The sequence below is a fragment of the Acartia tonsa genome, chromosome 4 (assembly GCF_053477335.1).
Source record: "Acartia tonsa isolate MP-2025a chromosome 4, ASM5347733v1, whole genome shotgun sequence".
NCBI lineage: Eukaryota > Metazoa > Arthropoda > Copepoda > Calanoida > Acartiidae > Acartia > Acartia tonsa.
In genome coordinates this window covers 56,899,627-56,922,380 of record NC_137263.1, presented here as the reverse complement: position 1 = coordinate 56,922,380, position 22,754 = coordinate 56,899,627, and the positions used below count along the sequence as shown (strand labels likewise).

General features: G+C 31.9%; 1 protein-coding gene across 3 annotated transcripts in view; it reads right to left on the bottom strand.

The window, feature by feature from the left end:
* Positions 1–576: 576 nt before the first annotated feature.
* LOC145318391 (beta-1,4-glucuronyltransferase 1-like) overlaps positions 577–22,754 on the bottom strand; it is a 35,056-nt gene continuing 12,878 nt past the window's right edge. The window contains exons 8-20 of one of the 3 annotated variants that reach the window (XM_080159685.1): positions 21,946–22,054; positions 21,575–21,632; positions 19,970–20,017; positions 13,844–13,898; positions 12,631–12,668; positions 11,982–12,055; positions 11,590–11,628; positions 11,107–11,175; positions 6,646–6,759; positions 6,375–6,503; positions 3,497–3,624; positions 1,409–1,491; positions 577–727 (exon numbers count right to left, since the gene is read on the bottom strand). In XM_080159685.1, the coding sequence (XP_080015811.1) occupies positions 639–727; positions 1,409–1,491; positions 3,497–3,624; positions 6,375–6,503; positions 6,646–6,759; positions 11,107–11,175; positions 11,590–11,628; positions 11,982–12,055; positions 12,631–12,668; positions 13,844–13,898; positions 19,970–20,017; positions 21,575–21,632; positions 21,946–22,054 (1,033 nt within the window). In that variant the 3' untranslated portion in view covers positions 577–638. Of the gene's footprint in view, positions 728–1,408; positions 1,492–3,496; positions 3,625–6,374; positions 6,504–6,645; positions 6,760–6,985; positions 7,012–11,106; positions 11,176–11,589; positions 11,629–11,981; positions 12,094–12,630; positions 12,669–13,843; positions 13,899–19,969; positions 20,018–21,574; positions 21,633–21,945; positions 22,055–22,754 lie in introns of all 3 variants that reach the window. The other 2 variants (XM_080159684.1, XM_080159683.1) reach the window with 2 other exon arrangements.

Here is a 22,754-nt window from a genome sequence, read left to right as displayed (position 1 = left end):
GGTATGAAAAAAATTATGCATATTAACAAACAGCAATTTTTTCTAATGTATATTTTGGCACCCCTGTTAGAAATTATCTATTAGTTTTATCAACCCGCGTCACTTAGTTTTTGTCTGCTCAAATTATTGAGGTGAGAATTATCCACACAAAAATGCAAAGATAACACAATGGAAGATTTAATATTCCAATAATTCTCGAAATGCATAAACCATGGTAAACAATATTATTGATGATTACAGATAACATGTTTTATTTACTCAAATATATGAAATTAGACAGTAAGTAAGAAAAAAAATAGCTACCAGGGACTTTAAGCTTAATGACGTCCAAGTTTTTTTTTTTTGGGGGGGGGAGTGGAGGAAGTACAAAATCTTAATAGGGGGAAAGTGTAATTCAAGTTCGGAGAAAAGGAAATATCACTCAAAGTGCTGAACCTTCCCCAATAGTTTTACTCTTAGCTTAGGCTATGGACTTGGACATCCCTGCCTCATAAAGTGCATAAATCTAAAATTTTAACACAGTTTTAAAAATTGTACTTAATGAATAAATCTAACAAATACAAGTAGGGAAAAAGTTAATTCTTAATTTTATTATTCTTTTAAATATAAATGTTCACACATGGTTTTCATACAGGCTCTCAGTTCTTGTTCTTTGTATCATAGATGAAATGGCTGTGACCAGGAACCCCAAAATCTATGTCTGTAATGTTTTGAACTCCCCAGAAACCTGAAAAAGCAATATGATGTTTAAATATCTATTGATAAATCAAGAATCTATCTTTGAATCTATTTTAAAATCTGTCATTGAATCAATTGTTGGATTTATCAGTGAATCTATCAGTGAATCTATCAGTAAATCTTTCAGTCAATTTAATAGTCAACTTATTAGTCAATCCATCAGTTAATCTATCAGTCAACCTATCAGTCAATCTATCAGTCAATCTAACAGTCACTCTAACAGTCAATCTATCAAGCAATTACTAGTATCCATCTACCTGTCCAGTGTCCATCTATATATCTATCAATCTATTTATATACCTGACATCTCCATCTTAGCCAGCATATTATATGGATCCTTGTTATATCTACCAGTATCTATCTACCTGTCCAGTGTTCATCTATCTATCTACACTACCTATCTATCTGTCTATATACCTGGCATTTCGATCTTAGCCAGCATATTATATGGATCCTTATTATATCTACCAGTATATCTACCTGTCCAGTGTTCATCTATCTATCTACACTATATATCTATCTATCTGCACTATCTATCTATCTATATACCTGGCATTTCCATCTTAGCCAGCATATTATATGGATCCTTATTATATCTACCTGTATCTATCTACCTGTCCAGTGTCCATCTATCTATCTATCTACAATATCTATCTATATATCTATATACCTGGCATCTCCATCTTAGCCAGCATATTATAAGGATCCTTGTTATATCTGCCAGATATTTCCCTTGCAAATCCACGAAATAACCTGAACCAAATGTAAAAAGATTGCTCTAGGATTTAGGTACTTTTTAAAAGCGAAGCTTTTCTATAATTAGGGTCGGTCCGTCTGTACGTCCGTACGTCCGTCCGAGATAGATAGCTTTTATTCGTTAATTTAGGCATGTTAGAATTGTCCTATCGATTTCAAACTTTGCATGGTGATTTCTGTAGTAGTTAGGTACGATTTAGAAAGCGTAGCAACTCTATAATCATTACCAAAATGTCCGTACGTCCATTTTAAACATGTTGATTTTTTTACTTTTTTAAATAGCTTTTTTCGTTAATTTAGGCATGTTAGAATTGTCCTATCGATTTCAAATTTTGCATGGTAATTCCTGTAGTAGTTGGGTACGATTTAGAAAGCGTAGCAACTCTATAATCATTACTACAATGTCCATACGTCCATTTTAAACATGTTGATTTTTCTACTTTTTTAACAAATTTTCAAGTGTTTTAATTATCCGTTTGATCTGATTTTTGGTATATTGATTCCTGGGACAACAAGGAACAATATTATAAGTCCAAAAATGTAAGTATGTCCATAAACATTATCCTGTTTTTAAGCAGTTTTTCAACAAATTTACCTACAATTTTGATTCGACATTTATACATTTATGTTCCGATTTTTCAGTTCAGATACTATACAAGTGTTCATGTCCGTTTGTCCTACCGTTTCAGTGCTTCGCTTTTATGGATGTTGTCATCCTTGTTTTAGTATGGGGAGATAAGATAAAGTATTAGGCCTCACCAAAAATTAGGTTAGGAAGGTAAGGGAATTGGTAAGGGGTTAATTTAAGGCCTTGTTCTGTACAGTACACATTTTGTACATTTTTTAGTAGCGAAGCTACTCTATAATTTGAAATGTCCGTCTGTCCGTATGTCCGTCTGTCCGTATGTCCGTCTTAGTTTGGGGGAAACGTGATTTTCTCGGCTCCTATAAAAGATAAAAGGCTGAAATTTTTTGACAACATTCCCATCATCAAGGAGCACAATGAACTATAAAACATCAATGGCGATAGGACCGCTTTTTAGCAGGTTTTAGGCTATTTTTGTATTTTTCACATTTTTCTCCATATCTTTGGTGTTTATGATCCGATTTCCAAAATTTTTTCAGTTATAGAATCAAAATTAAATTTCCTGTCGTTTCAAGAAAACAACTATGACGGTCAGACTGCCTTTAAGCAGGTTTTAGGCTATTTTTGTATTTTTCACATTTTTCTCCATACCTTTGGTGTTTATGGCCCAATCTCCAAAGTTTTTCAGTTATAGATATCAAAATTAAATTTCCTTTCGTTTCAAGAACACATCAATGTCGGTCAGAATGCCTTTTTGCAGGTTTTTGGCTATTTTTATAATTTTCACTTTTTTCTTCATATCTTTGGTGTTTATGGTCCGTTTTTTTTTAAATTTTTGTAGTTAAAAATATCAAAATTAAATTTCCCGTTGTTCTGAGCATCCAGTATGTAATTTACTTTGACCGTCAGTCTGTTAGTCATAGTACTGAAATATAAATAAATATTAAGAAATTAAAAACAAATGTTGAAAAGGTTTCGTGATTTTTTCCTAATATACATGCTTTTGTCAACTAATATCTAAACTCTTATTTAATTGTTTATGCTTTGCTACTTATGGATGTTGTCATCCTTGTTTATAATTAAGTTTATAAATGTACTAAAATATACAAAAAAAAGATTCTCAAATCCAGTATTTTATTTGTTATTTTTCTTCTCATATTTTTTAAAGTTGTGTACATTCTTTGGTAACTGGGTGTCATTCATCCGTCAGAAAACATATCCATGCTGCAAAAAGAATTATGGAAAGATAACAAAGTAGCGGGTTTCGTCGTATTTTCACAGTAGCTATTCTCCTATTTCTATCCCCTGCGGGACAATCATTAACATTTACTTAACCTGAAATAACCTATCAAAAGCTACTTTGAAAATACGACGTAACCCGCTTCTTCGTTTTCTTCAATGATCCCAAAAATTAACCTGTTATTGAGTAAATTCTGCATTTGTCGCCATTTTGGTCTTGTCTCCCGTTTCTGTAGTCCCCAATGGTTCATAAACAAGTTGTTTAACATCAGAAACTTGTATCCAGCTACATACATCTCATAGGCCTAGAGAAATTATTTATTATGGTACCCAAAGTTTTAAAAAAAAACTCTGATTTGTTAGCTTAAAAGATTTATAAACAAGTTTTTTAATATCTAAAACTTGTAACCAGCTACATACATCTCATAGGCCTACAGAAATGATTGGTACCCAAAGTTTTATAAACACAATCTGTGATTCGTTGACCTTATAGATTCTAAACAAGTTGTTTAACATCAGAAACTTGTATCCAGCTACATACATCTCATAGGCCTAGAAAAATGATTTATAATGGTACCCAAAGTTTTATAAACACATATTGTTTAACATCAGAAACTTGTAACCAGCTACATACATCTCATATGCCTAGAGAAATTATTTATAATGGTACCCAAAGTTTTATAAACACATATTGTTTAACATCAGAAACTTGTAACCAGCTAGCTACATACATCTCATAGGCCTAGAGAAATCATTTATACTGGTACCCAAAGATTTAAAAACACAATCTCTGATTTGTTTACTTAAAAAGGTTCACAAACAATTTGTTTAACATCAGAAACTTGTAATCAGCTACATACATCTCATAGGCCTAGAGAAATGATTTATAAAGGTACCCAAAGTTTTATAAACACGATGTCTTGATTTAAGTTCATAAACAAGAAGTTTAACATCAGAAACTTGTATTCAGCTACATACATCTCATAGGCCTAGAGAAATGATTTATACTGGTACCCAAAGTTTTATAAACATGATATCTTGATTGAAAAGGGTCATAAACAAGTTGTTTAACATCAGAAACTTGTATCCAGCTACATACATCTCATAGGCCTAGAGAAATTATTTGTAATGGTACCCAAAGTTTTATAAACACATATTGTTTAACATCAGAAACTCAAACTTGTATCCAGCTACATACATCTCATAGGCCTAGAAATATTATTTATAATGGCACCCAAAGTTTTATAAATACATAATGTTTAATATCAGAAACGTGTATCCAGCTACATACATCTCATAGGCCTACAGAAATGATTTATAATGGTACCAAAAGTGTAAATTATACTGGTACCCAAAGTCAGATAGATTCATTTGCATAAAAACATGGGTACTCTAAACAAATCTCAATTGGTTGGTTTAAAATTCCAGTGTCAAAACTTGTCTACTAATCATTTTAATTTACAGGAGAGGTAACATTGTTTATTATCATTGGGAATGTATAAATTTATCGTCCATTGTCTTTGGCGTTGATCACAGAAGAGCTGATAAATGAACAGAATCAATAAAATAATAATATAAAAGTCGTTGTAAATTATTTTTATGTTTATAAAAGAAAATAAACGTTCACTGTTATTATTCTTTTTATCAATTCCCATTAACTTCAAAAACTCAGAGAGGGTGGGGACATTGGACAATAAAATCATGCTTGTACCCAAAGTTTTATAATTCCAAAATCTTAATCGTTTGGAACCTAGTTCGTGTTGTACATACAATCCTTAAGTGTCCAAACATTTCTTTGAATAATTTTAATCTAGAAAAAGGAATATTTTGTGTATTTTAGTTGGGGATGTATATAAATGCAGAAATACTCTTTATCATACTAATCCCCAAAGTTTTACAACAATGTTTTCTGATTCGTTGGCTAAACAAGGATGGCAACATCTATAAAAGCGAAGCTCTGAAACGATATGACAGACGAACATTAACTTTTGTTGAGTTTCAGAACTGAATATACAAAATATGAAAAAATAAGGTTTGACAAAATTATACGTAAATTTGTTGCAAAACTTCTTAAATACAGAATTCTGTTTAAGGACATACTGACATTTTTAATATTTGAAATTAGAGATGCTTCGCTCTTAATATTGTACCTTATTGTAATAGGAATCAGTAATCAAAAAATCAGATCAATCGGATGATTTTATCATGAAAAAATTGTTATTAAAAAATCAACATGTTTAAAATGGACGTACGGACATTCTGGTAACGATTATAGAGTTGCTGCGCTTTCTAAATCGTACCTAACTACTACAGGAATCACCATGCAAAGTTTGAAATCGATAGGACAATTCTAACATGCCTAAATTAACGAATAAAAGCTAACTATCTCGGACGGACGTACGGACGGACCTACCCTAATTATAGAAAAGCTTCTCTTTTAAAAACTTGACTTTTGTGATCTTGATTAGATGTCTAAAAATGTTGAATGTTCAAACGTTTCATCCACTAATTGTAATCTATAGAACGGGTAATTTTGTATATCGTAGTTGGGGATGTGCAACAATTTAGGGGGAGGAGGGGAGGATCAAACTGAACAAAAAATATTTCAGGTTTTTTTATGATAAAGTTCTATCAGTGTAAATAAGACAATAAAAATAAGAAAACTTTTACTTGACAAATAATAAAAAGTTACTTTACAACAATGGATATTATGACAGGGGAACAGTTGTTGGATTTCACTTATTAGTCAGTTTGTTCATCCAGTAGGAGGAGAGGGGATTGGGTGATGGAGGTTGATGGTGGTTATCGTTATTTATCAGCTGCGAGTACCACTTTATTAGATTTACACTTTATTATTTTAATATTGTACCAGTTTTGTCATGTACTCTGATAAAGTAACGTTCGCAGCTAGCTAAAATTACGATACCCCCCCCCCCCCATCCACCCCTTTACCATACTGGATAAATGAACTGACTAATATATGAGGTCAATATAATCATAGTCAAGCTTCAATGTATCATTATCCACGTATATATTATATCTATTTATTGCTTACCTGAGTATTTCTGGTCATACCAAATCCAATGAACCGTTCGTCAAATATTGGAGTTTCTGCCTTGGCTACATACAGGGGCTCATACTTGAATAAATAGTGCTCTACTTCGTAGCTAACTTCAGTCTTTTCCTAAATTATTGTTAATCATAATTTCATAAATAAATTAACTATTAATAAAATATATATTTTTAAAATAATGATACTAACACTAAAACCATGTAATTTTTGCTACAAAAAATTCAATAAATGAGAAGGAAAGTGTATTAAAAACCTGATTGGGTATAGCCTCCCATTTATCCAGGTTAGAGCTCAGCTGATTCAACAGGTATACAGTTTGATGGAACCTTCGGGCCAGGTATCTGTCCAGCAGATACAGTAGCTCTGTCTAGATAATAATAGGTGGAGTCAACAGGTATACTATCTGATGGAACCAGGTATAGTATCTGTCCAGCAGATATAGTAGCTCCGTCTAGATAATAATAGGTGGAGTCAACAGGTATACTATCTGATGGAACCAGGTATAGTACCTGTCCAGCAGATATAGTAGCTCTGTCTAAATAATAATAGGTGGAGTCAACAGGTATACTATCTGATGGAACCAGGTATAGTACCTGTCCAGCAGATATAGTAGCTCTGTCTAAATAATAATAATAGGTGGAGTCAACAGGTATACTATCTGATGGAACCAGGTATAGTATCTGTCCAGCAGATATAGTAGCTCTGTCTAAATAATAATAATAGGTGGAGTCAACAGGTATACTATCTGATGGAACCAGGTATAGTATATGTCCAGCAGATATAGTAGCTCTGTCTAAATAATAATAATAGGTGGAGTCAACAGGTATTCTATCTGATGGAACCAGGTATAGTACCTGTCCAGCAGATATAGTAGCTCCGTCTAGATAATAATAGGTGGAGTCAACAGGTATACTATCTGATGGAACAAGGTATAGTACCTGTCCAGCAAATATAGTAGCTCTGTCTAAATAATAATAGGTGGAGTCAACAGGTATACTATCTGATGCAACCAGGTATAGTACCTGTCCAGCAGATATAGTAGCTCTGTCTAAATAATAATAATAGGTGGAGTCAACAGGTATACTATCTGATGGAACCAGGTATAGTATCTGTCCAGCAGATATAGTAGCTCTGTCTAAATAATAATAGGTGGAGTCAACAGGTATACTATCTGATGGAACTAGGTATAGTATCTGTCCAGCAGATATAGTAGCTCTGTCTAAATAATAATAATAGGTGGAGTCAACAGGTATACTATCTGATGGAACCAGGTATAGTATCTGTCCAGCAGATATAGTACCTCTGTCTAAATAATAATAGGTGGAGTCAACAGGTATACTATCTGATGGAACCAGGTATAGTATCTGTCCAGCAGATATAGTAGCTCTGTCTAAATAATAATAGGTGGAGTCAACAGGTATACTATCTGATGGAACCAGGTATAGTATCTGTCCAGCAGATATAGTAGCTCTGTCTAAATAATAATAGGTGGAGTCAACAGGTATACTATCTGATGCAACCAAAGAGTTACAATTTTCTTATCGGTTGGCTTAACAACTTTGGGGACTTTTTTGGAATTTTGATTGGTTAATTAAATCATAAAGTTGAGTGTTCAAAAGGTTCAACTACTAATTTTGTGTATAATCATTGGCACAAATTTATTGAAAATTGTCTCTTTACTTTTTTGTTTGTCGTTATTAATTTTACATGATTCTAAAAAGAATAAATCCCATTTCCTAGATATTTGTACATGGATCAAATGGGATAACAATGGCCAATAAATTGATGTACATTACTAATGATGATACACAAAACTATCCCTTCTGTAGAGATCAATAAGTTTGATGAAACGATTGACACTCAACTTAATAAACCAACAAATCAAAATTCAATGAAAGTTCTAAAGTTGTTAAGCCACCGAATAAGAAAACATTACTTTAAAACTTTGGAGACTAATGTTTCTACCTCCCTGACATGTAACCTTTATCTAAATTCAGGCTCCTAGATGTTAGGGGGCAGCCGCTTATGTTTCTAACCAGGGAGGGAGGAAAATTGGGTTGTTTATTACACTAGTCCCCAAAGTTTTACAATAACGTTTTCTTATTGGTTTGAATAACAACTTTGGAAACTTTTATTAAATTTTATTGGTTTGCTCATTAAGACAAACAGACAGACAAACAGACAGACAAACAGACAGATAGACAGTTGCTACGCTTCCTTAAAACAAAGCAAGGATATTTATAATTAGAATTGATTGCCATTATTATTAGCAATTAACTTTAGTATGTTTAGACCCTACGTTTTTTTAAGTTGCATAAGCTACTCTATAACTAGAGTCAGTCCGTACGTCCTTCCAATTAAGTTAACAAAAATTAGACTTAATCTATGAAAAATAGAGATTTTTTCTAGTGAAGATTCCCCTAACATTGCAGCCAGTCTGTACTTTTATTTTCTTTCTTTTCTCTATTTCTCATCGTCTAATTATATCTCTTACATTTTTTAAAAATTTTAATTTCTCCTTACAATTTCCCTCTCTCTGTTCATTTCTACTACTTCTTCTCTTTCTTTTAAAAAATGGGAATTTTAGATGCTGAGCTTCCGCTACCTTAAAACATACTTGGTCTTGTTTTTTTACTTAAAAAAGGATGGCAATCTACAACAAAAACAAACAAACATACTTATAAACAAGATAGGTAACGAGGCTCCTCGGAGCTAAAAAAACCTGGTTTTAATCTTATAATTGTACATTCTATATCCGCGGAAAGCTGTTTATAATACGATGCGAGAAATAACTATTATTTCAGATAAACCTTCCCTGCTATAAGAAAGAATATTTGCACTCGGAACTTAATAAATTGTGAATGATTGACGTCTTTAATTAGGATTACAAAATTAATTTTTCCGGTGTCATGTTGGCCTTTATACCATGCAGGGATAAGACAATGGACGATAAATTGATATAGGTCCCACCGATGATGACAAACAAAATTACCCTTTCTATTGGTCGAAAATCAACCAACCAATCAAAATTCGATAAAATTACCCAAAATTTTTGAGCTAACCATTAATTATACAATGGCATAATTGTTCCTTTAGCCATAGAGATACCCAACCCCTTACCATTGTTATGATAAAGTAACAGGATGTCTCTGTGTTTGTGTGTGTGTTTGTACCGAAGGATCTCTCTAACAGCTGAACCGATCGGGTTCTCCAAAACAGGGTAGCTTCTCATAGGTCCCAGGAGGGTTATAACTTTTTTGGGGGAGGGTACCCGTACCCTCCCCAGAGAAATCGACAAAAATTTAAAAATGAATAAAAAACGCCGCCCTGTGGAATTTTTTCCTTTAGCTAAAAACATAACTAACACCATCTATCAGCGAAAAAAATATGTTTGGTAAATAGCTGATTTTGAAATAAATTGAAAAGAAACAATTTTACGTGTCCCTGGAGGCCTCTAAGGGCGTAGCCACTAGTTAATTATACATTAAATTACGTGTTCCTTTAGCCATATAGATACCCAACCCCCTACCGTTAATTATGCACTTTATTATACAATAATTTGTTACAATACACTGTTAAAAAGCAATTCTTTAATTATGAAAAAAAAATACTTGCTGCCAAAATGTTAGAAGTTTGATAATGTAAATTTTGATGTGTAAATGTCTGTCTGTAGTGTAAGATCTTGCTATACTGCTCGGCAAATATGGTTCTCCTTTACCATAAAGATTCTTAAGGTCCAGGGAAGGTTAAAACTATTTTGGGGGAATTACCTCCTCCCACACAGATACATTTTCTGAACTATTCGAATATATTTTTTTAGGGATTGTAAAAGTCATTAATTTAAGACTTTTTAAAAGCAATATATATCTTCATTTTTTAGAGTTTTTATAGTTTGTGCATATCATTTAGTTAGTTTGAAGTGTTGTCATACAGACTTATTAGGTATTTATCTATCTCTTTAAGTTTAAGAAGTATCTATCAACTCATTTTAAAGGCCGGGATAAAACATTCTGCTGTTTATCACACTTGTCCCTTAATTGTTGGCATTCTTTATTGAATTTTGCTTGATTGGTAAATTTAATTTGGGTGTCCAAATGTTTCAACCACTATTTGTAATCTATAGGAGGGGAAATTTTGTGCATCATCATTCGGGATGTATATTAATGTATCTACCATTGTCTTATCCCTTTAGATCCCTGGTTGTCATAAAGACTTATTAAGTATTCATCTATCTCTTTAATATTTCTAAGCATTTTATCTTTGAATTTTGTTAGTGTTTTCCTTAATTTGTCAATTATCTACAGGGATCTAAAGGGATAAGACAATGGCCGATAAATACGTAGATGTAGATCCCCACAAAATTATACCTTCTGCAATTTACAATTTGATTCTGTTGACTGTGAAAGTATGTGTTTTGGTTGTAAAAATGTAATCAGTTACAGACACTCTAACTTTGTTACCATTCTAGCTGACGTAATTTAATATTGAAATTTCTATCATGAGCAATGTAAAACTTACAAAATTTTCATCTACCTAAAATGTAATGACTATAACTTTTTTCTTATTGAAGCTGAAGACTTTAAATTTGGGGAATTTGGTCTACTTGTGGCAGTCTTTCAGCAGTTAGAGCGGTGTATTTCTTGCAGGCTTACTTTAAGCAATCAGTAAGACATATATTTAGACAGTTTAGATTCAACTGTCACTGAAATTTTACCTTATTTTGAGGCATGCTGTCTCTTGGTATGGAGGATTTTATTTCATAAACTGGAATCACAAAAGCACACTAAAATATTGTTTAGAAGAAAAATACATGAGTTTGCATAAGTTTACAAAAAAACACTTACTTAAAAATCAAATTTTGATTTAATTTTAAAATTCTAACATATTTTGTATAATTTAAACACACTGAAGTCTGTAAAGTTTTTCCAGTATGGCTTTGAAACCAATTAATATCTGTTGGATTAGAACCGTTTCTCTTTCATACTGCAAATCTTGCGGAGTATCATGTTTTACACCCAACTTTCTATGAACGTCAAGATAAAAATGATAAAATTAAAACCAGTTCTGTTAGCCTGGACCTTTCGCCTCTCGATGAAAACAAAACTTTTTGTATTTTATCATCCGTGGAAAGCGGTTTATAATTTGCTGCAATGATTAACTAATATACAAATCAATTAATAATGAACAAGAATTTTACCTTTTCACAGTTTGCATTTTCAGGTATAGACAAAAACTCCTGAAAGATTGATTCATCACTAACAGTAAATTTTCTATTAGAAATTACCCTACAATATTCCCCTTAGGGATAGTTATTGGATGGAGACCCAAGATTATATTATGTCTGTCTGTATCCTAGGATCTCGCTGACTATTGAACCAATATAGTTTTCCTTTACAGTGAATTTGTCCAGAGAATTTATTTATTTTGTACAATGGTGCCTTATTTAATTATTCTTGGCAAAATATGTTTTTTTTGCAAACCTAAAACTAAAAGTAGAGGGTCAACTTAACTAACCCTTACCACTCCTATCTTTGTAGAAGCAGTTGTAAGTTATTGGTTTCTGAGATATTACACAACACAAAACATTACCTCTAATTTTTCTGCCATATTTACTGATGGTATCATGTCTGTGTCTGGAACTGTTGTAAATGGTGTCTGGCAACCTTGCTTTCCAATGTTTCTGGCTAGATTCTGTGGATATCTAGAATATGTCACATTAAGTATAGTCTGGCAACCTTGCTTCCTAACATTTCTGACTAGATTCTGTGGATATCTAGAATATGTCACATTAAGTATAGTTTGGCAACCTTGCTTCCTAACATTTCTGACTAGATTCTGTGGATATCTAGAATATGTCATATTAAGTATAGTCTGGCAACCTTGCTTCCTAACATTTCTGACTAGATTCTGTGGATATCTAGAATATGTCACATTAAGTATAGTTTGGCAACCTTGCTTCCTAACATTTCTGACTAGATTCTGTGGATATCTAGAATATGTCATATTAAGTATAGTCTGGCAACCTTGCTTCCTAACATTTCTGACTAGATTTTGTGGATATCTAGAATATGTCACATTAAGTATAGTCTGACAACCTTGCTTACCAATATTTCTTGCAAGATTCTGTGGATATCTAGAAAAATATTACATTAAATACAATCTGGCAACCTTGCTTCCCAATAGTACTAGCTAGATTCTGTGGATATTTAAATGTATATATTTTTTACAATCTGGCAACCTTGCTTTCCAATATTTCTTGCAAGATTCTGTGGATATCTAAAGATATGTGTTTTTTTTTACAATCTGGCAACCTTACTCTACAATATTTCTGGCTAGATTCTGTGGATATTTAAATATATGTATTTTTACAATCTGGCAACCTTGCTTCGTAATGTCTCTAACTAGACTCTGTGAATATCTAAATATATGTGTTTTTTACAATCTGGCAACCTTGCTTTTCAATGTTTCTGGCTAGATTCTGTGTATATATAAATATATGTATTTTTTTTAAATCTGGCAACCTTGCTTCCCAATATTTCTTGCAAGACTCTATGAATATCTAAATATATGTGTTTTTTTACAATCGGGCAACCTTGCTTTTCAATGTTTCTGGCTAGAATCTGTGTATATATAAATATATGCATTTTTTTAGAATCTGGCAACCTTGCTTTCCAAGTTTTCTTGCAAGATTCTGTGGATATATAAAGATATGTATTTTCTACAATCTGGCAACCTTACTCCCCAATATTTCTGGCTAGATTCTGTGGATATGTAAATATAATCTGGCAACCTTGCTTTCCAATATTTTTGCAAGATTTTGAGGATATCTAGAATTTTCAAAAAAAATATAAAGCTTAAAACTTTTTTTCTTTTTAATTTTTCTATATATTTGTAATAAAGCAAAACATTGTTGACTTAATTTTCATACCAGCATAAATTGTTTTGGAGTGCTGGATAAATTCATTAACTTTTAATTATTCAGACTACTTTGTTCAAGAATCGAAATAAAAACAAGCATGATTATTTTCATAAGAAGCACAGTTATAGTTTTTTTATGTAAATTATATTATTATTAGTTTTTGATGGGTATTTTAGATTTTGTTTTATGAAGAAATAGTCAAAACAAATGTAAAAGGGTTAAGAATTTTTTTGTAAGCGATTTATTTTAGGATGCTCTTTTAAAATAGTTAAAATACACATAGGGCTTAAGAGAAGGTTTACTTTAAAATAAAATAATATTCATCCATCCGTTAGTGAGATCTTTTTTTGAACTGACAAACAGATAGACAATCTGATGTTTCTGTCTAAACAACAAAACAGTAAATAATTTATGGTTTTTAACTTATTATTCGTGGAAAATTGTCTATAATACGATGCAATACATGATTTTTCAGTATTGAAATTTGCTCTAAATCAACTCTAATTGAAGCCATACGGAAAAAATCTATTACCTTAATGTATCCCTCCAATTTGTCATTTCAATTGGCCTTAGAGTTAACAGATTTCCTAAAAAAAATACATGAATTTTTATTCATTTTAGTATTCTTACCCAATTCCCTTTAGTTACATCACACAAAAAAATGTAATCACAGACCCTAAGCTTACTAAAGTTATTAACCAAGGCCTGATAACGTATAATGATAATAAACAAGGATGACAACATCCATAAAATAAATTAAAAATGATGGTGGGTACGGCATATAAGTCAAAGGTTGGGGTAAAGGATGTCTACCCCCCCCCCCCCCAAACTACAGGGTGGGGCACATAAATCCGGACTTTTTCAATTTTTTAAACAAATGAACATAAAATCGTAAATTTTAAAGATTTTATTGAATTTTAAAAACTGGTAGGCAGAATAGGTATATGACTATTAGATTATTCAAAAAAATGGCCGCCAGTCTCATTCACCGCCTCTTCCCGCCTCCTCAACCGCCGGCAGGCCCAGGTCAAAATGTACATGGCCAAGCTGGCGAAGTTCTCCTTGATAGTGGCAATGAGGGAGGTCTTTGTGGTATAGGCATGTCTACTGGTGCATGCTTCAAAGTAGCTTTAGGCCCAAAAGTCCATTGAATTAAGATCAGGCTGCTGGGAGGCAGGGAGTAAGGGAGGGGACAATGGATCGAATATTCAATTTTTAGGAGTCTCAGACTTTGGGGACTGGCCTAAAGGGAATATGCAAGAATTTAGCAGTTTCTGACTGAGTTTGGGGACTTGCGCATAGAATGCCGCTACTCGTTATGTATGTTTTGAATATTGCAGACGGGGAGAAGGGATAAGGGAAGTGGGGGGAAGGGATATAAACACTCGTTGTGTTAGTTTGGAATGTAGCAGACGGGGAGAAGGGAGGTGGGGGCAAGGGAAATAAACAGAATAAAAAGGGGCAGTCATATTCTTGCTAGCAGCTGGCCGGGTCCAATAATCTTTTAATATAAAAATCACACCAAAAAACCTCAATATATTTCATCAAAAACAAGTTGTGATTTCACTTTACATGACGCTATGGAAATCTAGTATTCAATTAACAATCCCTTTATAATTTCCTACAAATTTATTGTATTAAACTGGATTTCATGCCCTTTCTTTGATAACTCTTATATTGAATTAATTGCCCATTGTCCCCTCCCTTACTCCCTGGCTGGGAGGCCACATTTCCTTAGGAACGTGATTAACCGCAGGATCCAATTTAACCCAACTTTTAAGCTACCCTTAGACACGGAGGTTCTTATTAGGACCACAGTTGAGCTAGAACGACGTTCTGTACCTTTTTGGAAATGGCATGACAAACGGTTGTCAGCGTAATCCATAGTCTAAAATGAGTTTTAAAGTTCCATATGGGTTCCTGAAATCGAGAACCGAGAAATATTCACAATTTTTCACGATTTTTGACGTTTTTAACATCTTAAAATCTGGCACGTTTCACTTTGCTGGAGCACTACGGCCAATCCATTTCAGATAGAGAGCTCTAGTCTTTTCTAGTGTCTTACTTATGTATTTAAGAGTATCTCCTCAAGTTTTGAGTAGAAATCAACCTTATTCGACATTCACTCAAAGCCCCAAAAATAATGGACTTAAAAGTGTATTAAACTGTATATAAGACATTTGCGAATATATTGGTACCATTAATTTGCCTCTGAGATAAAAAAAAGTATGTTTTTTGATATTTTTCTCTTGCAACAAATCAAATTTCAAAATTGAGTCACCAAAAATGTTAAACTAATTTTTGCTCTAAAACAATCATTTTTTGGAGTTAGAAAGTGCTTAATATCTCATTTTAATCGCCTGGCATTGCTTTATAATGTACAGGTAATTACTTGGTTGTTTTTAGAACAGTTGACTAAAAAATCGAGGTTTTGTGATTAACCCACTTTTGTTGTTACTCCATAAATGATATTTTTTTTTCCAAAATTTTTGGCTGTAAAGAAGCTTTATATATCCATATAACATCCACCAAAATTTGACTTTTGATATTTTATTTATAACATCACCAGAAGGAATTGAATTTTGGAAAAAAAATATCAATTTATATTTTGCACTGCTATGCATTGTTCTCGTTCTTGTTTCTAAAAAATATTTATATAATTAAAAAGAGAATTATTTAACGCTTCTATAGGTATGTTTATCATTTTTCTAGCTTAAATATAACTATAATTTCAGCATTTTTAAACATGATCATATTCAAGTTATTTTAACAACTATTTATTAAAACAATTTTTACCATGCAAAACAAGGTGTTATAAAGTGTAGGATCCCTCACAATATCTATCTGTCTGTATATAATGCATTACATATGTAATGCTAATAAAGAGTATGCTATAAGAGTGATCTTTTATTCAAAGCTAAAAAAGTGTTTAGAGTATATGCTATTAGATAATTCCAAGAGCCAAGGATATTAGATGTAACTCAAAATTCCTAGCTATCAGAGTATGATATAAGAGTATTTGTTGCAAAACTACTTAAAAACAGAATACTGTTTAAGGGCATACTTATATTTGTAAGTAACAATTCTGGTAACAATTATAGAGTTGCAATGATTTCTCCTAACTTTGAGTTTAAAATTAAAAGAGCAATTCTATCAGTAAGAGTTATCTGTTTTGATTAAACAGAATTCAAACCTTTGCTTTAAAAAATCATACTTGTATTTTTCTAACTTCTAAAGGAAAGCAAACCATTTCATTTTTTTCTGAAAAAAGTTATATAATGAATTTTAAAATTTTATTATCTTTTGAATATTCTTTAACATGCATAACATTTAGATCATTTTTATCAGGCATAAAACAATGGTATTTCTGAGTATTCTCTATGGCCTTAGCTGCCTGACGCCTTGGGAATAAAAACAGTTTAGTATTGGCAACTTGTTCACTATTTATATACAAAAATTTAATGTTTTTAATTGCTGTTACCCCATAGTCATAGAGTTGTTTAGGAGTTAAAATTTGATTGTCAGCTGATTGGCGAAGTGAATAGTTGGCAACTTGTCTTTTCACAACACCCCCTAGCCCATCACACTCGGATTTTCCATGCGAAGTGGCAAAAAAATGCCACTCTGCAGAAAATCCATTATCCTTCTCGTGGAGAGCCAGATTCAGAAAATTGTATCTGTTAAATGTTTAATAAAATATCATTTTTAGAAAATATTATGTATCTTATTAACCATATAATAAAATTTAGATAAAGCTAATCATTATTTTATGTTCTTCTAGCTTCAAAAATAAGAAAAATACAGATGTTTTTAAAATCTTTAAGTAAACAAGGCTCTAAAAAGGTTGTTAAATAAAAGAGTAAGGGAAGTGAAAAGATTACTATTACTCACTTAAAGTCCGAAATTCATTATCAAACCAGGGACATGCACAAAATTTTTAAGCCCTTTAGCTCTAATGGGGGCTGAGATAATAGGAGGGATAGATCTTAATGAAATTTTAATACGTTATGTAGACATGTAAGAAAGATTATGTTTAAAATTTGAAGTCTCCAAGTCAAAAATTGCAGCCACAGAAACCTTTTAAATATTTCTGGAGACCTGGAGGATCAGGTCCTGTAACCTGAAATTTACTTGAATACCTGTATTTAATATGAGGATGTACTACTACAGTATATTTTAGTATTTTGGTAAGATAATATGCTTTGTTTAAGTCAAAAAATATTTTTGCTCTTTACCTGGATATTTATGAAAAAATTTTGTTGCACACAAAAGTTGACCCAATATCTAGGATCAATGAACTTAAAACATAATACTATAATAATATCATGATATTTTTATATGTTCCTGTTCTTGTATTGTCCTCCACAGCCATCACTAAAGTAAATAACTCTTCCTGTTCTATTATCTACTTCCAGGCTCCCTGTTCTTGTATTGTCCTCCACAGCCATCACTAAAGTAAATAACTCTTCCTATTCTATTATCTACTTCCTGGCTCCCTGTTCTTGTATTGTCCTCCACAGCCATCACTAAAGTAAATAACTCTTCCTATTCTATTATCTACTTCATGGCTCCCAGCAATGATTGGATAAATGCATACTCTGTAGGGGTTGTATGCTTCATTTCATCACTGAAAAGTCACAATTTAAATGTTTTTAACTTTTTTCTATTTTTTGAGATGTAAAATATGACATCACAAAAGATTGGCTTTCAAGACTCAAGGTTTGGACATAAATAGTTAGACTAAAGTTTACATTGTGATTCTAGGACTAAGGGTGTGCTGATTGGAGCATTTTGTTGTCCTATCCTTATCAGACAATGATATTAACAAAATTATTGTTCATGCTGTCAGAGTAATTAAGTAAGACAAAGTTTTCCCGGACAACATGTTAAAGAATATTCAAAAGATAATAAATTTTTAAAATTTCATTTTTAAAATTTCCTTTAGAAGTTAGAAAAATACAAGTATGATTTTTTAAAGCAAAGGTTTGAATTCTGTTTAATCAAAACAGATAACTCTTACTGATAGAATTGCTCTTTTAATTTTAAACTCAAAGTTAGGAGAAATCATTGCAACTCTATAATTGTTACCAGAATTGTTACTTACAAATATAAGTATGCCCTTAAACAGTATTCTGTTTTTAAGTAGTTTTGCAACAAATACTCTTATATCATACTCTGATAGCTAGGAATTTTGAGTTACATCTAATATCCTTGGCTCTTGGAATTATCTAATAGCATATACTCTAAACACTTTTTTAGCTTTGAATAAAAGATCACTCTTATAGCATACTCTTTATTAGCATTACATATGTAATGCATTATATACAGACAGATAGATATTGTGAGGGATCCTACACTTTATAACACCTTGTTTTGCATGGTAAAAATTGTTTTAATAAATAGTTGTTAAAATAACTTGAATATGATCATGTTTAAAAATGCTGAAATTATAGTTATATTTAAGCTAGAAAAATGATAAACATACCTATAGAAGCGTTAAATAATTCTCTTTTTAATTATATAAATATTTTTTAGAAACAAGAACGAGAACAATGCATAGCAGTGCAAAATATAAATTGATATTTTTTTTCCAAAATTCAATTCCTTCTGGTGATGTTATAAATAAAATATCAAAAGTCAAATTTTGGTGGATGTTATATGGATATATAAAGCTTCTTTACAGCCAAAAATTTTGGAAAAAAAAATATCATTTATGGAGTAACAACAAAAGTGGGTTAATCACAAAACCTCGATTTTTTAGTCAACTGTTCTAAAAACAACCAAGTAATTACCTGTACATTATAAAGCAATGCCAGGCGATTAAAATGAGATATTAAGCACTTTCTAACTCCAAAAAATGATTGTTTTAGAGCAAAAATTAGTTTAACATTTTTGGTGACTCAATTTTGAAATTTGATTTGTTGCAAGAGAAAAATATCAAAAAAACATACTTTTTTTTATCTCAGAGGCAAATTAATGGTACCAATATATTCGCAAATGTCTTATATACAGTTTAATACACTTTTAAGTCCATTATCTTTGGGGCTTTGAGTGAATGTCGAATAAGGTTGATTTCTACTCTTTTATAACCCTACCTCACCTGCAGATGGGCTGAGGTCAGATTTAGTGGGCCCTAGTCGAGAATCAAGATTAAACCACCAGCGCATTTCGAATCTGCCTTATTGAACATATGCGCGGCCAGCTCGGAATACACGCCCATCATCGTCCAAAGATTTTTTTGTGCTAAAAGTTCATTACCTAAGCTCTTTATAGAGGGGTCAAACATCCTGATTGGTCAAGTAGTTTTGACGCTATGGTCGTTTTAAAAAAGTCCGGATTTATGTGCCCCACCCTGTATAAAACCCCTTATTTTACCCCACTAAAAAATTGAAAAATTCATTAGGTTATCCCCTTAAACATTTGAAATTCCCATTTCACCCCCCCTTAAAATAAAGAGCTTGGACTTCTCAGGAAAATAGGCGATAGTTTTTCCCTAGGCTTAACCCTTGAACTTTCTGGCAATGACTATACCTAATTAAGTGTTGAAATCGATAGGAAAATCTTATTATTACGATTTGGCCTATACCGTTAAAAACAACCACCAAATAAACAAAAGCTTAATTTAAAAAAAAAATACTTTTGTATAAAAAAAAACTACCTAAAACTATATGAGGAGATTCACAGGGTAGTGTATCCAAAATTCCATCTAAATAAAAATATAAACAAGGTTGACACATCCAAAAGTAGCGAAGCACCAAAAATATTGTAATTGGTCAAATGATCATTTTCTGGCTAGAAAACTTTGGGAACTGTCCTCAATCTTGTTTTGGTGGTCACGCCAGGCTACAATTGAATCAAAACAAAAGTAAGTGCCGAGCTATCCTAAGTGCCTAGTATGGTGAAATTAGACATAAAACCATAATGATTCCAGGTAAAACCAAAATATTTCAGCGGGATCTTTTTGAGAAAATTAGATTTGGAAATTTCAGGTTTAATTTTCACCCCTTATGAGTTGCCGTATAATCATGACAAGAAAAGCAAAGATTATTTATTTATAATATTGAACAACTTTGCTTTTATGAAGTCTTTCATACAACCTCTTTATATGTGATTTATTTAAGGCTAAATTTCTGTGACCTTAGCAAAGCAACTAATAAAAATGGCCATTAATTAACTCCCTTTAGGAGATTTTTATAAAAGCAAACTTGTTCAAAATTTTTAATTAATAATCTTTGCTTTTCTTGTCATGATTATGCGGCAATTCCTAGGGGGTTAAAATTGAACTTGAAATTTTTAAATCTAATTTTCTCAAAAAGATCCCGCTGAAATATATTGGTTTTACCTGGAATCATTATGGTTTTATGTCTAATTTCACCATACATAGGTCCCAGACTTACTTTTATCTTGATTCAATTGTAGCCTGGCGTGTGGTACAAAATACCAATATTCAATTTTATATACCAATAATTTTAATGTAAGAAAACAACCAGTTGATTTTCCATTGTCTTATTCTTTATGATCCATGGAAACACTAATTTATCTTATATTAAGGTAGAGTGCAATTGATAATTTTATAATTTTAAACAATATATGCAATAATTATGATTTATAGATCCTTAATTTAAGCCATATTGTTCATATCAATAATTCATCCCTTTTTTTTAAGCGAAGCTTATCTATGATTCAAATATCTGTTCGTCGGTTAACTTTTAACCAAGAGGGGGGACAATGGGATATTTATTACACTATTCCCAAAAGTTTGGTAATAACGTTTCCTTATTTGTTGGCTTAACAACTTTTGGGACTTTAGTTAATTTTGATTGGTGTTCAAACGTTTTAACGACTAATCTTAATCTATGGAAGGGGAATTTTGTGTATCATCATTGGGGATTAACATCAATTTATTGGACATTGTCTTATCCCTTTAGATCTATGAACTTTAAATGTATTATATTATTTTGTAAATAAACCATTGCATTGACCAACGAAAATTTACTACATATTCCCATATAAATATAGAGTATATTTCCGTTTAACTAAGTACTAATAGTAATAGATATGTTTCTTTAAGGGTAATTGTTCTTTTAAAAAAAACATATACAGCACAGAATTATAGAGTAGCCTCGCTCATAGAAAATTTCTTTTGGGTAATTTTAAAAAATAAAGCAAAAACGAAACGTACAGCAAACTGAAATTGTAGAGAGCTTCGCTGTTGTTTGGAAAACTAATAAAATATAAAATATATGTTTGTAGATAAAATTACCTATCATAGATGAATTTCTTGGAGGGTAATCATCCGGATATAACACATGGAAAGATATCTAAATGTAAAATAGCATGCTGGAATTATCCTTGTTATGTAAGTAACAGGATGTTTGTCTGTCTGTCTTACAAAATGATTTCACCACCACTGAACCAATGTGTTTCTCCTTTGCAATGTAACTTCTCATAGAAGGTTTATAACTATTTTGGGGGGAGGGTACAACCACCCTCAAAAGAGAAATCGCTATTAGAAGAAAAAAAATATTTCTATACTTACTATTTTTATTTCTCTTTTCATATATTGAGGCGTTTCTATCAATTTCAAAAACAAATGTAAAATACAAAATTATTAATTAGTCAAAAACCGGTTACCTGGTCCCTAACTGAGGGATAACAGTTTCTAAGGAACTCAATAAACACCATTCCAATGGAGTATTCCACATCTGGTAGGAACACAGCTACAGACATTGGACCTGTCCATCTAGATAGATAGATAGTTAGGAACATAATAAACACCATTCCTATAAAGTATTCTACATCTGGTAAGGACACTGCTACAGACATTGGACATGTCCATCTAGATAGATAAATGGTTAGGAACATAATAAACACCATTCATATAGAGTATTCTACATCTGGTAGGAACACAGCTACAGACATTGGACATGTCCATCTAGATAGATAAATAGATAGACAAATAGGCATATAGACAAATAGACATATAGAAAGATAGACAGATAGACAGATATATATACATATTGTTAGACAAATAGGCAGATAGACAGATTGTTAGATTGATAGATAGATATACGAATAGATAGATAGACATATGGATAGACAGGTAGTTATACAGATATATAGACAGATAGATAGATAGGTAGACAGACAGATAGATAGATAGATAGGTAGACAGATAGATAGACAGATAGATAGATAGATAAATATGCAGATAGACGGATAGACATATAGAAAGATAGACAGATAGATAGATAGGTAGACAGACAGATAGATAGATAGATAGGTAGACAGATAGATAGACAGATAGATAGATAGATAAATATGCAGATAGACGGATAGACATATAGAAAGATAGACAGATAGATAGATAGATAGATAGACAGACAGACAGATAGATAGACAGATATACAGACAGATAAATAGACAGATAGATAGACAGATTG